The 14,027-nt window shown below is 38.4% G+C and overlaps 1 protein-coding gene across 4 annotated transcripts in view; it reads right to left on the minus strand.

The window, feature by feature from the left end:
• Nucleotides 1-298: 298 nt before the first annotated feature.
• Nucleotides 299-14,027, minus strand: part of maco1b (macoilin 1b) — a 134,286-nt gene continuing 120,557 nt past the window's right edge. For all 4 annotated transcript variants that reach the window (XM_069895606.1, XM_069895605.1, XM_069895607.1 and 1 more), the window contains 5 exons: nt 9,818-9,976; nt 9,238-9,420; nt 4,365-4,485; nt 3,821-3,995; nt 299-667 (listed from right to left, as the gene is read on the minus strand). In XM_069895606.1, coding sequence (XP_069751707.1) covers nt 465-667; nt 3,821-3,995; nt 4,365-4,485; nt 9,238-9,420; nt 9,818-9,976 — 841 coding nt within the window. In that variant the 3' untranslated portion in view covers nt 299-464. The remainder of the gene's footprint in view (nt 668-3,820; nt 3,996-4,364; nt 4,486-9,237; nt 9,421-9,817; nt 9,977-14,027) is intronic.

Consider the following 14,027-nt stretch of genomic DNA (forward strand, 5'->3'; position numbering starts at 1 on the left):
GGACAGGTGATATGGCATTCAACAGATTAAATGGGTCATCAGTGAAGGAGCTAGTCAGCAACAACGATTCAAAATCAATCTAAAATTTATTGCTGAGTTTCTAACCCTGTCATTCTGCACGAGTGTGGGTTTGCAGATCTGCATTTTTTTTAAAAATTCTCCAAGAGGAAACAAAACCAAAATCAAAAGAAAGAACCTAGGAAAAGTCACAATGCACTGACCAAACTTTCCAAAAACAAACTGCAAAGTTCAGGGAATTTTCTAAAAATTTACAGGAAAAGAAGCAGCCATCAGGCAGTTCTAGTCGACACCATGATGTCATTTTTTGTATTTTTTTTACTACAACTAGTACGTACACACGTTACATTGTCATCTTGACTGCAGAACACTCTTGCATGATGTCACCACATCGATAAAGTTCAGGAAAGGATGGGGGAAATAGGAAGGACAGAAGAGTCACGTAGTCACTTCTTCATGGGCTGATAAACTGATGCATTTGGATCAAGTCCTGAAGGGCTAGTCTCCACAAATTTGGAGGAATAATGTGGTGTCACAGGGCTTAGAGTGCTGGTTGCTGCTGTGTAGGCAATACTGGGCATTACAGCCATGACTTCTGCAATTTTTTGTTTTAACTCCTTGATCTCCTGATCCTTCTGAATGATTTGCCCTGGATAAGACAACAAACACAATTAAGGTTGGAAACTTCCCCAATATGTAGACATATAACAAGTTTTTTTTGGGTATACAAAAGAGCAAAAAATAAAACATATAATAAAAAAAATTCTAATTCAAGATCTATTAATATGTGCTAACATCTCATTGATATAAAAAGTAAACAATTTATTTACAGAAGAATAGACAATCTACTACTTAAAGAAATCAGGATTAAATTATTAGATTTTATACCAATGGTGCAGCACGGCTGGCATAGCAGTTATTGCAATGCCATTACAGCACCAGCGATCGGGACTGGGTTCAAATCCCTCGCTGTCTGTAAGGAGTTGGTATGTTACGTTCTCATGTCTGCGAGGGTTTTCCCCGGATGCTTTGGTTTCCTCCCACCATTTGAAGCGTATCGGGGATTGTAGGTTAATTGGGCAGCGTGGGCTGAAAAGGCCTGTTACTGCATTTTTAATTTTAAAATTTAAATTTAACATTTAATTATTTCATATTCAGAAATGCTCAGCTTTATTGAATAGGATGTAGAGCAATAAACAAGCGGGTACATCATTCACCAACACACCATGAGGTGCATCATAGAGCAGCTCTCCAATTTCCTGGCCTTGAGAAAACATCTGCATATTGCCAATGACAGAAAGAGTCACTAAATAACATTTAGGCTCCAGTGATAAAAAGAAACAGCTATATTATGGTAGTAGAAAATGATGCAATAGAAAGAGTAAGATCGAGAAAAAAAACTCCAATTACCATTGCTGAAAGTTCAAGTTTAAAAGCTGAGGAAATGATTAAAAAAAAAACAAATTTTTCCACGTATCCAAAACCAACTTGGATTCTTCATTAGTTACCCAATTGGATTACGTCATTAAATTATTGAAAAACTGGTGATAAACCAAATACATCTCACTATATGATCAGAGGAGACCAGATATCTAACTGATCAGATTTATTGATCTGCTTAAGAGGAACACCTAGAGAACAGACAGAAGTTACATCACAGCAACCATCTGAAAATATCAAAGGGCAGACAATGACGAAATCCTTAGTGCCAAGACGTTAAAGCAAAAAGCCATTAAATGTGCTTAAGAAAAAGCTGTTCATACTTCACAAACTTTTATTTGATTAGAAATGATTATTATTCATCACATTTACTTTCTTCTAATTTTGATGAAAAGCCATCAACCTGAAATTACAAATGTTTTCTTTTCATAGGAAATCGCTGCTACCATCAGGAAAAGGGTGTAGGTGCCACAAGACTCGCACTGCCAGGTTCAGGAACAGCTGCTATCCCTCCACCATCAGACTCCTCAACAACAACCTCAATCAAAGTCTCATTTAGGGACTCTTGTGCACTTCATAGATTTTATTCTATTCTCTCTGTATTGCAATTTGTTTATATTTATTTGTTTACGGTGGTAATACTGCTTCATCCACAGGAAAAAGAATGTTCTCTGACAATAAATCTGAAATCTTCAAATTATTTTTAAAAAGGCCCTGCATCCAAGCTTTTATATCTTCCTTTATTGTCAAGGTCCTTTTGAGATTCAGATTCATTGTCAAGAGTACATACAACCTTGAGGTTCCTTTTTCCTGTGAGGCAGAATTACCACTAATTGGTAGTGCAAAAAATAAATTGGACACAGTGTAAAACTTGAAAACAAAGAACTGTAAATAGATAATGAATGAAAACAAACTGACTGGAATACAGAGAGAACAAAAAGAAAATCAATAAAGTGCACAAGTACTTTTGCAGAGGAGTAACAAAGTATCAACATACAGCTTGCCTCGGAGAGCATGTGATTTTAGCAGGCAGGGGCAGAACAGCTTTGCTCTCAGAGGGAGGGAGTGAGAGAAAGTCACAGAAATCAGTTCCAGAGGGATAAGCTGGCAAACTTTGGAAGGCTGCCTGGTCAAAGGAGAAGACTTGTGGTCTGAAAGGTGATCTGAAAGAAAGAGGATCATCTGGAGAACCCTGAAGGGGGCAAGTTTCGTCAGCAAGACTGATTGAGAAGGAATCAGTTGCGAATGTCCTGGAAAAGGAATCTCTCTCTGAAAACCAGCAAAAACCCTCCTGAGTGGTAACCATTTGCCTGTTAAGCACCAAAGACTGGTGAACGTTGTTAATGCTAACTTCTGGGCACAGTACAAGAATTGCCTGCAATCCGTGAGATTGGACTGTGATCCAAAGAACTTTTCTAATCTTAAATATACATTAAACACACCTGTGCTTAGTATTAGAGAGGGGATTAAGTGGGTTAGGTTGGTTAAGTAAGTAGGATAAGTAATAAGTTAAACTTTAAGTCTGTTTTCTTGTTCAAATAGAATTAAAAACTACTTTTGTTTAAATAACCCTGTGTGGTGGTGCAGATCTATTGCTGCTGGGTTTTAGGGCCCTCTGGACTCTGTAAGACTACCTTTTGAAGGACTTTACACTCAGGAGTATTGACCGAGATGCAGGCGGTCAGCACACTTTCCACCACACATCTATAGAAATTTTCCAGGGTTTCTGGCATCATACCAAACCACTGCAAACTTCTGAAGTAGAGGTGCTTTTTAAACACGATGCCACTGATGTGTTGGATCCAGGAAAGATCCTCTGAGAAAGTGACTCCCAAGAACTTTTCACCCTCTCCACCTCTGATCCCCAATGATCACTGGATTGAATACCTCTGGCTTTCCTTTCCTGAAGTCAACATTCAGCTCCTTAGTTTTGGTGACACTGAGTGCAAGGTTGTTGTTGGTGCACCATTCAGCCAAGTTTTCAATCTCCATCCTGTAAGATGACTCATCCCCTTCCTTTATACAACCCACTACTATGGTATCGTTGGCAAATTTGTCGAATGGTGTTAGTATTGTACCGAGATGTAGGCCAGACTACTCTAATTCTACAGAAAGAGGTATCTCCTCGGATGAAGCAAAATTTAGTTCACTTTCAATATTGCACAATAACGCATGAGCATCAATCTTATTTTGGATTAGAGGAGATGTGGAAAATCAACATTTTATTCAAACAATTTATTGATGGAGAGGCTATATTTTAGCTGCAACCTTAATTATGGATCAAACTCTCCTGTGATTTCATTTCCATTAAACCCATTCAATTGAGCAGGCAATGTAACCGCAGAAAATGTGAGTTTATTACCTTGTGCAATTTCCAGCTGTCGTTTGGCATCTCCTAATGCTGAGAAGAGGTCCAATTTAATCCGAGTTTCAGCACTCAGACTATTCTCCAAGTGCTGTGTCTTGTCCTGCATGGCTGAAAGCGCTGACATCAATACCTCAGTGTCTTTTTCATTTTCTTTATACTTACGCAGTTCCTTTGTTAAAAGAAGGAAAATTAAATAAATGCCACGAAAAATCGACAAATAGACTTTAAACCCAACATTTTCCATAGGTAAAGAATTCTGTTTCATGTCGAGTAAAATTTTGGCTGAATGAAAGTTTAATTAAAATTTAATTCCTTCTTCAAAACCAGCATACAATCTCGTGTTCGGACACATCTTCGGCCCTAAATTTAGATGACAGTAGGAAAACAAAATTACAGTAATTTGGGTGGAGAAAGAAGTTGAGGAAGTTGTGTGAAAAAGTTTTGTTCAATCCATCATTGAGTCGAATAAAGGCTTTCTGGAATAATATTAATAATTTCTATTTTCTATCACCAGACGCATTTTAAACTGCAGATTTACCTGTACTTTCATCTCTAGCTCGCGGATTTGGTCTTCTTTGACTTTCATGTCCATTGTTAACTTCTTGCACTCTGCCTCCAGGTCTCGAATACGTGTCCGTAGAGTTTCTGTACATTCCCCTCTTGAAAATACAAAAGGTTAAACTCTATTTTATTGCACAAGTATAAATCTTTAATGATGTTAAGTGGAAGTTAATAGCTTACAAATGTAAATTACATTATAGAACTTCAGCTACGTCATTGGAGTTTGGAATTTGTCTATCATACATTGTTTAATTATGAATAGTCCTGTTCTTTTTCATCGTATAGTAGTAAGTTTAAAAAGAATATAAACAAATTGTTGGTAAGTGATTATACACCTTTTTCATCTGTTATGAATAGATATTATTCATGTTTCATATACTTTGTAGGTGAAATGAAGGATGAAGGATTTCCTCCACAACATGGTTTGATTACAGTGAGGTCATCATTCTCCACTGTAGGAATTTTGTGACCAAGCATTCATAGAACACCCAAGAGATCTTCAAGTCTGTGTACTCCTGGGGGCGTGGCAAGATGGCGTAGGGAACAGACGTGCCTTCCAGACCTCTCCTGACTCTGATTTATTGTTTTGTCTTTAAGTGCCCGTTAAAGTTCTTTTAAAAGTTTATAAATAATAAGAGGTGTTGGATTAGTGCCTAATGGTTTATATGCAAAAAAAGGTAAAAGAAAATATCAACAGACTGTTAAAGAACTACATTTTCTGAAATTGTCTGAGCCTACTTGTTTACAAGAAGCCAGGTCTTAACGTAGAATGGATCCAGAGGAGGACGTGCAGAGTTCGGCATTGAAGCTTCGTTTTAAGCCGATGAGGCTCTCTGAAGGTCGCACTCAACAGCTTTCAGAACAAGGGGCTGGACGGGTGCCAGTGTTTCGCACGGTGGCCACTGTGGGAGCTGTTGCTGAGGCTTTGACAGTTGAATCAGCTGGGGCGCCACCAGCTGGAGAGTTAAAGAGTTGTCATTCGACTGCTACAGTGGTGGCGCTGCAAAATGCATCTTCAATTACAACGGTTTTTCCAGTCATCGATTCAGTGAAGATGATTAAAGAGATTTGGCTTAAAGATAACCCTGATCTTCAGTCTCCTGGCATTGCGACTTTGAGAGGGATTTTTACACGAAGTCAAACTGCTAGAAAAGATACTAAATTAAGGGAAGGGACAGAAGATCCCGTGGTCTCTAAGGAACAGCAAGACCCCATTATGCCTGAATCTACTTCTGTTGAAATGTCTGTTAAGGATCTTGAAGATAAGATATATTCTGTATCGAGTCACTTAGCTAATTTTGTGAACCTGTTTATTTCCAAGATTAATGCGATGGCGGAAGTCATTAATGGAGCTTTTAAGCTTGAAACCATTGAAAGATTTGAAATGTGTGATCAAGGTTTAGTCGATGCACAGGATCAACTGCAAGATGAAAATAGAATAATTGAAACATTGCAGATCCAAAATAAAAATTTAGCAAAAAAGGTTGATTATTTGGAGAATCAATCTAGACAGAACAACGTGAAAATTGTTGGTTTGCCAGAAGGCATAGAAGGACCAGATCCAAGAAAATTTTTTACTGAATGGATTCCACGAGTGTTAGGACAGGATAAATTCCCTGAAGGTTTAATACTGGAACGTGCTTATAGAGTTTTAAGAAGAAAATCTTTTTCAGGACAGAATCCAAGATCTGTTTTGATCCGTTGTTTAAACTATTGTGACAGAGAGACAATTTTACGTACGGCTATTAGAAATGCCCAGCAAAATAGATCTCCTTTGATGGTTCAGAATAATCCTGTTTTCTTCTATCAAGATTTGAGTCAAGAAATTATGTTTCAATGACGCGAATTTAATTCTGTGAAAGAACGGTTGTGGAGAAAAAGACATAAGGGAACATTCAGGTATTCTGCAGTACTGAAGATTTTTTAGGATGGAAATTAGCCAAAGTTCTTTGACAATCCTAAAGAGGTTATGGACTTTGCTCAGTCTCTACCAATCATGCAGTTTCAGGAACGATGTAGTCCTTCAAGGTCTCCAAAGAGAGTAGAGATGTAAGGTGGGATCCAGTTTTTTAAAAGAAATGGAAGCAATGGTGACCGAAGTGGTAACGTTGATTTAAAAAAAATAAATCTTTTATCTTTTTTTTGAGAAGAGTTTAAATAATGATGATAGTTTAATGAAATGGGAGTTGGGAGAGGGAACTGGGTGGGCACTAGTTTCCAGAAGTCATCAGCTACCTGTGAGTTATCTCACACCCAATATTTTGGGGGAATTACCGCTTTGGGCGGTTTAAACAGGAGGAGGTAGTTGTGACCGCTGACCTGTTTTTTTTTTCTTTTTAATTTTTGGGTTAAGAAGTGAAGGTTTTTTTATTATTATTTTTTTTTAATAAATAATTTTTTTTAAACTCTTTGTTTTCTGATTGTAATTGAGAGGGAATTAGGAGGTTTTTTTTCTCTCCTTTTTTTTCTCTTTTTTTGGGGGGGTTTTCTCTTTTTTCTTTCTTTTTTAAGAGGATGATGTCACAGAAGATAATAAGTCAAAAATTGAGGATGTTGAATTAGATGAAGAGGAAGATGAGGGGAAAGGTGATAAGAAAAAGAAGAAAATTAAGTACAAATACATTGAGGGAGAAGAGTTTAATAAAATTAAGTTAATTTCGATAGAGAATTTTGAAGATGTTATAAATGAAGAATATGGAGAATTTTATAAGAGTTTGAACTTTTTTCTTTTTTTATATAAGGGGAGGGGAAGGGAATAAAAAGTTTATCTGATTGTTTTTCCAAGGGATGTTTTTGTTCTCTCGATGAATTATAAAGGAAACTTGGTATTAATGGAAATTCTGTATTTATGTATTATTAATTATGATTTTTTTGAATAACAGATATGTGGTTGATATATGATTTAAATATTTGAACTTAGTTTTAAAGTGGATTTCATTTGTTAAATACATGTATTCTTTGGCTTGGCTTCGCGGACGAAGATTTATGGAGGGGGTAAAAAGTCCACGTCAGCTGCAGGCTCGTTTGTGGCTGACAAGTCCGATGCGGGACAGGCAGACACGATTGCAGCGGTTGCAGGGGAAAATTGGTTGGTTGGGGTTGGGTGTTGGGTTTTTCCTCCTTTGCCTTTTGTCAGTGAGGTGGGCTCTGCGGTCTTCTTCAAAGGAGGTTGCTGCCCGCCAAACTGTGAGGCGCCAAGATGCACGGTTTGAGGCGTTATCAGCCCACTGGCGGTGGTCAATGTGGCAGGCACCAAGAGACTCTTTGCAGATGATGCCGCTTTAGTTGCCCATTCAGAGCCAGCTCTTCAGCGCTTGACGTCCTGCTTTGCGGAAACTGCCAAAATGTTTGGCCTGGAAGTCAGCCTGAAGAAAACTGAGGTCCTCCATCAGCCAGCTCCCCACCATGACTATTATGTTTGATTTAAATATATGTTTAAGGGTATTATTTTAGTATTGATTTTTTTTGTTAGTAATTTTTTGTTGTTAAGTTTTATCCTTTTTTTGTAAGTGGGGTTTTTTCTATTTTATTTACAATATTGTTAATTAATTCTTCACTCTTTATTTTGGGGGGGGGAGGGTTGGACTAATTTTAAATTAGATGATTAATGTTGTGTTATAATTATTGGGGGGGTTAATTTGTGTAGTTTAATGATGTAGTATTCTAATTTTTATTATCTTATTTTTTATTATTTCTTTAAATGTAATTTTTATTTTATTCATGTCATAAAATTTTAAATAAAGTTTAAAAAAAAGTCTGTGTACTCCTGACTACTGGAATTAATACTGAAGTTTGGGTGTCACTGCACTGTGGACAGAGGAATAGCAAATCTGCATCCAGCTCTGTTTCCATCGATTCATTCTACTGGAATATCATTTGAAGGCTCACCATGTTTTCTGATCCAATATATAGGAACCATTTTAATGCCCATTTCTCCACTTTTGAATTGACCATTTGACCCTTGAAATATAGGATGGGATCACAATATTCAAATGACTAAAAATGGTAATACAGGCACCTAACCTTTTATCTGGGATTCCAAGCACTGGCAACCTCCAAAACCGGCACTTTCTTGGGTAATGAAAGCACTTGACCGCCTTGTTCCTAGCCCCCACCCCTGGCTGTTTGCTGCCCCTCAAGTAACTCCTGATACAGCAGCAGGGGTGCAGTGTTGGTTAGCGCAGAATTCACTTGCAGCTGCAGCTGGCGACAGCCCAATATGTGAGCAATGTCAGTCTTCGTTACCCATAATCCCCCAGGCAGCTGGAAGCACTCTCCTAGTGCCAGAGTGGTTCACAGCTGCCTGGGGGAATTATGGGTAAGGAAGACGGCCATTGATTCTGCATTGAGCCAGCCACTGCCTGCTTCACTCCCACAGGGTGCTTGGGTCTGAGAGTCACTTTTCTACCGAAGGTAAGAGAGAGCACCTACGGGAGTGGGGACGGGGTTGTGAGCCAGTTTTATTTTGAAGTTTTACTTTAAAATAAAAAAAACCCACATGTTTAGTGATATTTATGGCTTTTATTTAACAACCCACAACCCGTATTGCATGACTTTGAAACATCACATTTGCTTAAAGGACCACCATTTTAAAATGATTCTGAAATCCGAAGATTCTGAACAATGGCAGGTGTCCAGTCCCGACAATCCCAGATAAAAGGTTAGGCACCTGTAACACATTATCATTTGCACGATGATATCACTGCAGATTTAAAATACTGTAGCCTAAAAACGGAACAATTTGGTGCTGGAGTAGATCTGTGGAACTACATATGGCACATATAATATCTGAAGATGCTTATTTATTTTCTAATAATTTATGTGCCTTGTTGAATTGGCAATATTATTACCTAGTGGCTGCAGCAAGGGCCACGGCTCGAGCCGCTGATGCCTCCTCCAGTTTCTTCCTCTTCTTCTCTTCTATCAATTGTTTTTCAAGACAGGTCTTTGCCTCTTGCTCTGCCTTGAGTTTCTTTTCCAACTGGCTGATTGTTTGTTTGTCCTTCTGTTTGCCTTGCACTGCGGTATGTAATCTGAACCAAAGAGTAGTGAACTTCAATCTAAGCCTACTAAACTTCCCCCCCCCCCCCCCCACAGAAAATGGGATCTCCACATGTGGCATTACATTACCAAGTTCATGTTTTCACGTTTACTTCAGTGCACAAATATTTCTGGATTCTTAAATTATATTCAATTTTTTAAAAACCATATAAACAGATCTTTATTACAGACCAATTTGCAGTCATACAAGGGACTGGCCACTTATCTAGGAAAACGAGTTGAAATAAAATGCTATTAGAATTCAACTTAAGGGATTTCACCAATAGAATTTCTTAAGCCTTAATATGAAGATTATGGTAGCGCTGATCTGATTATTTGAAAAATAGGTAAAATACATTTACAAATACCACAGAATCATCCATTTCTTACTTGTTCTGGAGTAGCTCATTCTCTTGTCGGAGCTGCCCTACTTCTGAACGGATACTACGCTCAGTGCTGGTCAGGGAGTTGATCTGACTGCGCAATTCCTGTTCACACTGTCTGCTGGCTTGCAGGTCTGCTTTCAGCTTCTTAATGTCCTGTTCCAACCTAAAGAAAGCAAAGTCTTTAGTGCAAAATCTCAAGCTGTGTTGCTTAGAAAGAATGAGATTTACGTTGAGCAAAACTGAATGCTGATAATTCTTATTCAAGTTTTAAAAATCAAACAGGATTGGTTCATATGAAATTGGCAAGTTTAATGAGAAGCGCAGATGGGGGTGGCAGAAGAACACGAATGACCAATCTTTCATAACTTTAACATAGAACACGAGAAATATTCTATAACACTGTCAGAAAAGCCTAAGTAGATATTTTACATTACAAGCCATTTTCTGCATTGGATTATGTTCATCAATTCCTACCACCACACTCCCCCCAAAACCAGCACAATATACAATGAGCCACGGTGACTAATGAAATTATTAACAAGTGCAAAACTTCAGGGTCAATTTCTGAATTAATTCCTTTAAATGCATTGCTCTAATTACTTAGCTATAAAATCAGTACTATGGGTTAAATATTTTTAGATAAAAATTATTCTATGTATTTAGATTCCAAGTGGAGCTCTTTAACATACACACAAACACACGCAGAATATGCAAGCCAAACCTTGCCACTGAATTGAGAGAGCAGTGTGATCCTTCTTCCTCACTAGCAGGATGGAGCCCGCCTGGGTGAAAACACTCAAGTATACATGCTGAATGAACTAAATTGCGCTGATACACCACAAGCATCTCTATACTGGCAAGTTTTCAGCTTGTCAAGTTTCATATTCATATCCAAATCCTGGATAGCAGGATGGGTTGGTGACTCATTTTATCATTCCATTTCTTTAAGAAGCTAGTGTCTACTTCTAGGTCACTTTAAAGAAACTTTGAGGCTCCAGATTATTAATTAACACTGATGTTGCAAGAATTTCCAAAATATTTCAATTTTTTCCCCTCTGTATGTAACTTGGCTCTCACATATAACTGTTAATCATGTGGGTTTAAAACATTTTCTATCACAAGGCCCATTGCTTTGATTGGTCAGCTTCCACTGACTTTTGAACTAAATCCCCGTTTTGATGAATGCCATCAAGATAAAATCATCACACACTTGAGGACAAGGTGGTGGGGGGGGGGGGGTTTAAAAACTGAGCATGATGGGTGCTTGGAACAGGTTGCCAGGAGTAGCGGTGGAGGCAAATAGAAGAGTAGCAATGATAGACATGAATATGAATGGTATGGAGAGATATCCATCACAAGTAGCAAAGTTTTAGTTTGATTTGGAGATCAGATCACAACAAAACTGCTGACTATGGGGAGGAACATGCCAGGAGTAGCGGTGGAGGCAAATAGAAGAGTAGCAATGATAGACATGAATATGAATGGTATGGAGAGATATCCATCACAAGTAGCAAAGTTTTAGTTTGATTTGGAGATCAGATCACAACAAAACTGCTGACTATGGGGAGGAACATGCTAAGAGAGTTTGAGGCTGACAATATTCATGCAAATATAGTTCTCCAACAAGAGCATGCTCAGATGCACTTGTAAATTGTGGTTCCAACGATGAGAATATGTGCAACAATTTGTTCAGCCAAGGTATTTAGCAAAATTTTTATCGGAGTAATTACACAGGCATTTGTTGAAAATTTCTGGTATCAAAAGTCCATAGGAGTCCATGAATATCTCTTCTGCTTACTGGCAGAATATGTCCTTAAGAAATTATTCAAACTCTGCTTTATCTTAATGCATTTAATCCAGGGCACATGATTCTACAGTGATGCACCATTAACAACAATTTGTTTTTAATGAAGCAATGTTGAAGGTACAAGGTCCTCAAGGAGAAATTAGGAGTAAAAAGGTATGTTTTAAGGAAGGATTAGTGGCAGAGAAAGGTTCAAGAGCAAATTCTGAATCCTTCAGACCAAGGCAACTTGACAGTAAGCTACCATTGGAATAGCAAAAAGAAAGACAAAAAAAACCTCTACATTTGAAGGAATATGAATTTCTAGGAGGCAAGGGTTAAGTGCTGGAGATAAGAAAGACTAAAACAATGGAAGAATTTGAAAACAAATATAAATAATTTATTAACATACTTTCTTCAAATTTGAATAAGCAAACAAGTGATTGATGAGAAGAACTTTCGGCAAGTTAGAAGAGTTTTGGAACAAAATGAATTTTAGGAGGTTAGAATTGCATCGAAATAGTCAAATCTAAAGGACAGAAAGCATCAGCGTGTTTCACAGATCACTGTTGGATCCAAATCCTGAGGCTCTCCATACAGATAGAAATAGTTGATGTCTGCGGTCTTCAACCACTTTTGCAAGGTTTTTTTTCCAATTCAGGCAATAAAGGATTGCAATGAATATTGGTTATATCAGCAACATTCTTGCCCAATAAATGCATGAGAAAAGTTGAAACTCTGGTAGAAGTGGCCAATTTTTAAAGGTGTTACAATACTATCCAAGTGAATTAAAGATCAGAAACCAATCTTGGTAGCAAACGTTCAACAGTCCAATTCAAACTCAGACTTGGCAAGAAATAGGAATCAAGTTGGCTTCCATGGAATAATATTTATGAGAGTGGAAAAGACAAAGATTTCAATCTTCTCAATACATGGGAAACTTCTGTTTATCCAGTACTGGATAATAGACAAATGGCCTATAAATTTAGAGACATGGGAGGAGTCTACAGTGGTGGCAATGTAGCAGAGCAATACCGTGTCAATATTCAGGCATACCTTGGAAAACACGGTTTTGAAATGCATGGGTTTTGATATAACAGTTTGAAATTTCTGACAGTTTGAAATTTTCAACTTAAAATTTTATTGTTGTTGCAGTTTAAACTGCCTCATAATACTTTGTAAGACTCTAGTTTAAAATATTTGAAATCTAGGCACTGAGTTATGTTGAGAGTTATTGCTTTCCGTTGTGATCGGGCTCCCTGCACTATCCCGCAGCACACTGCCTTACACTGATGTGAATCTGGTTTTATTTAGTCTCTGCTCTGGTGTGGCCAAACCAGCAGAACAATGCCAGTTTGTATGGCGGGGAACCACTGGAATCTGCAGTAGAATAGAGAGAGTTAAGTGGCTGCATTGAAAGTTATTGCTGTCCCTCCTGCGATCGGGCATCCTGCACTATACCGCAGTGGTACTGATCTAACTTTGGAGAAAGTCTCAAGTGGGCGATTTGATGCAAATCTACATTACATAAATATTTTCTTAAATAAATAAGGTTCACTTATTGCCAATAAAGATCTATTGCCAATAAAGATCAGTTTTATATATCCTTTTTTATAGGATTGTAACACATAAAAGGAATAATGCTTTGAACAGTGAAGTTTTCCATAGCACTGAACATGCTTGGAACTTTTAATCTTCTTATACAGGGTATGCCTATATATGCAAATTTTTTAGATTTTGACATGTATCACTGTAACAGGCCAATTCAGCCCCTTGAGTCCATGCCACCCAGTTTACATCCCATTAACCTACACCCCTATACCTTTTTAAAGGGTGGGAGGAAACCAGAGCCCCTGGAGAATGTGTAAACTCGGCGAGGAGTCACGTGATGGAGTAGTGGCCGGTAGGGTAATACCAGCCCTCTCCAGAAAAAAGAAAAAAGTGAAGAAAACAATGGGGGGCAAAAAGAAAAGACGCTGGAAAAGAAAGGAGAAGGCCTTACCTGCACAAAGAAACAGGGACCCATAGTGGAGAAGACTGCCCGATCACAGAGGTTGGTGTCGGCCCCGTGGAGTTGTGACCCCCCACCCCCCGACCACTGGACTGCAAAAATGGCTCTCTGAGCCAAACAAAAGTGCGCCAACCAAGGAGAACACTGACGGGAGGGGTCTCAGCCAAGGAGCGGGCAACCACAGCACGACTAGCTGAGGGATGCCTGACACCAGAGCTCTCAACTGGAAGAGGAAAGCGGCAGGAGAGGGAGTGAAAGGAAAGAAGAGCAGCAGCAGGAGGCTCAGATGAGCAGCTCAGAAGAAGAGGACCAACAGCAAGAGGCCAAGCAAGAAGAGGCCTGACAAAGTGAGACAAGCAACTCATCAGGAAAGTCAGAAGAGACACAGATACAAAGAGAAGACAACAAATATAGGTAGAG

This window comes from Narcine bancroftii, chromosome 8, assembly GCF_036971445.1.
Source record: "Narcine bancroftii isolate sNarBan1 chromosome 8, sNarBan1.hap1, whole genome shotgun sequence".
Classification (NCBI taxonomy): domain Eukaryota; kingdom Metazoa; phylum Chordata; class Chondrichthyes; order Torpediniformes; family Narcinidae; genus Narcine; species Narcine bancroftii.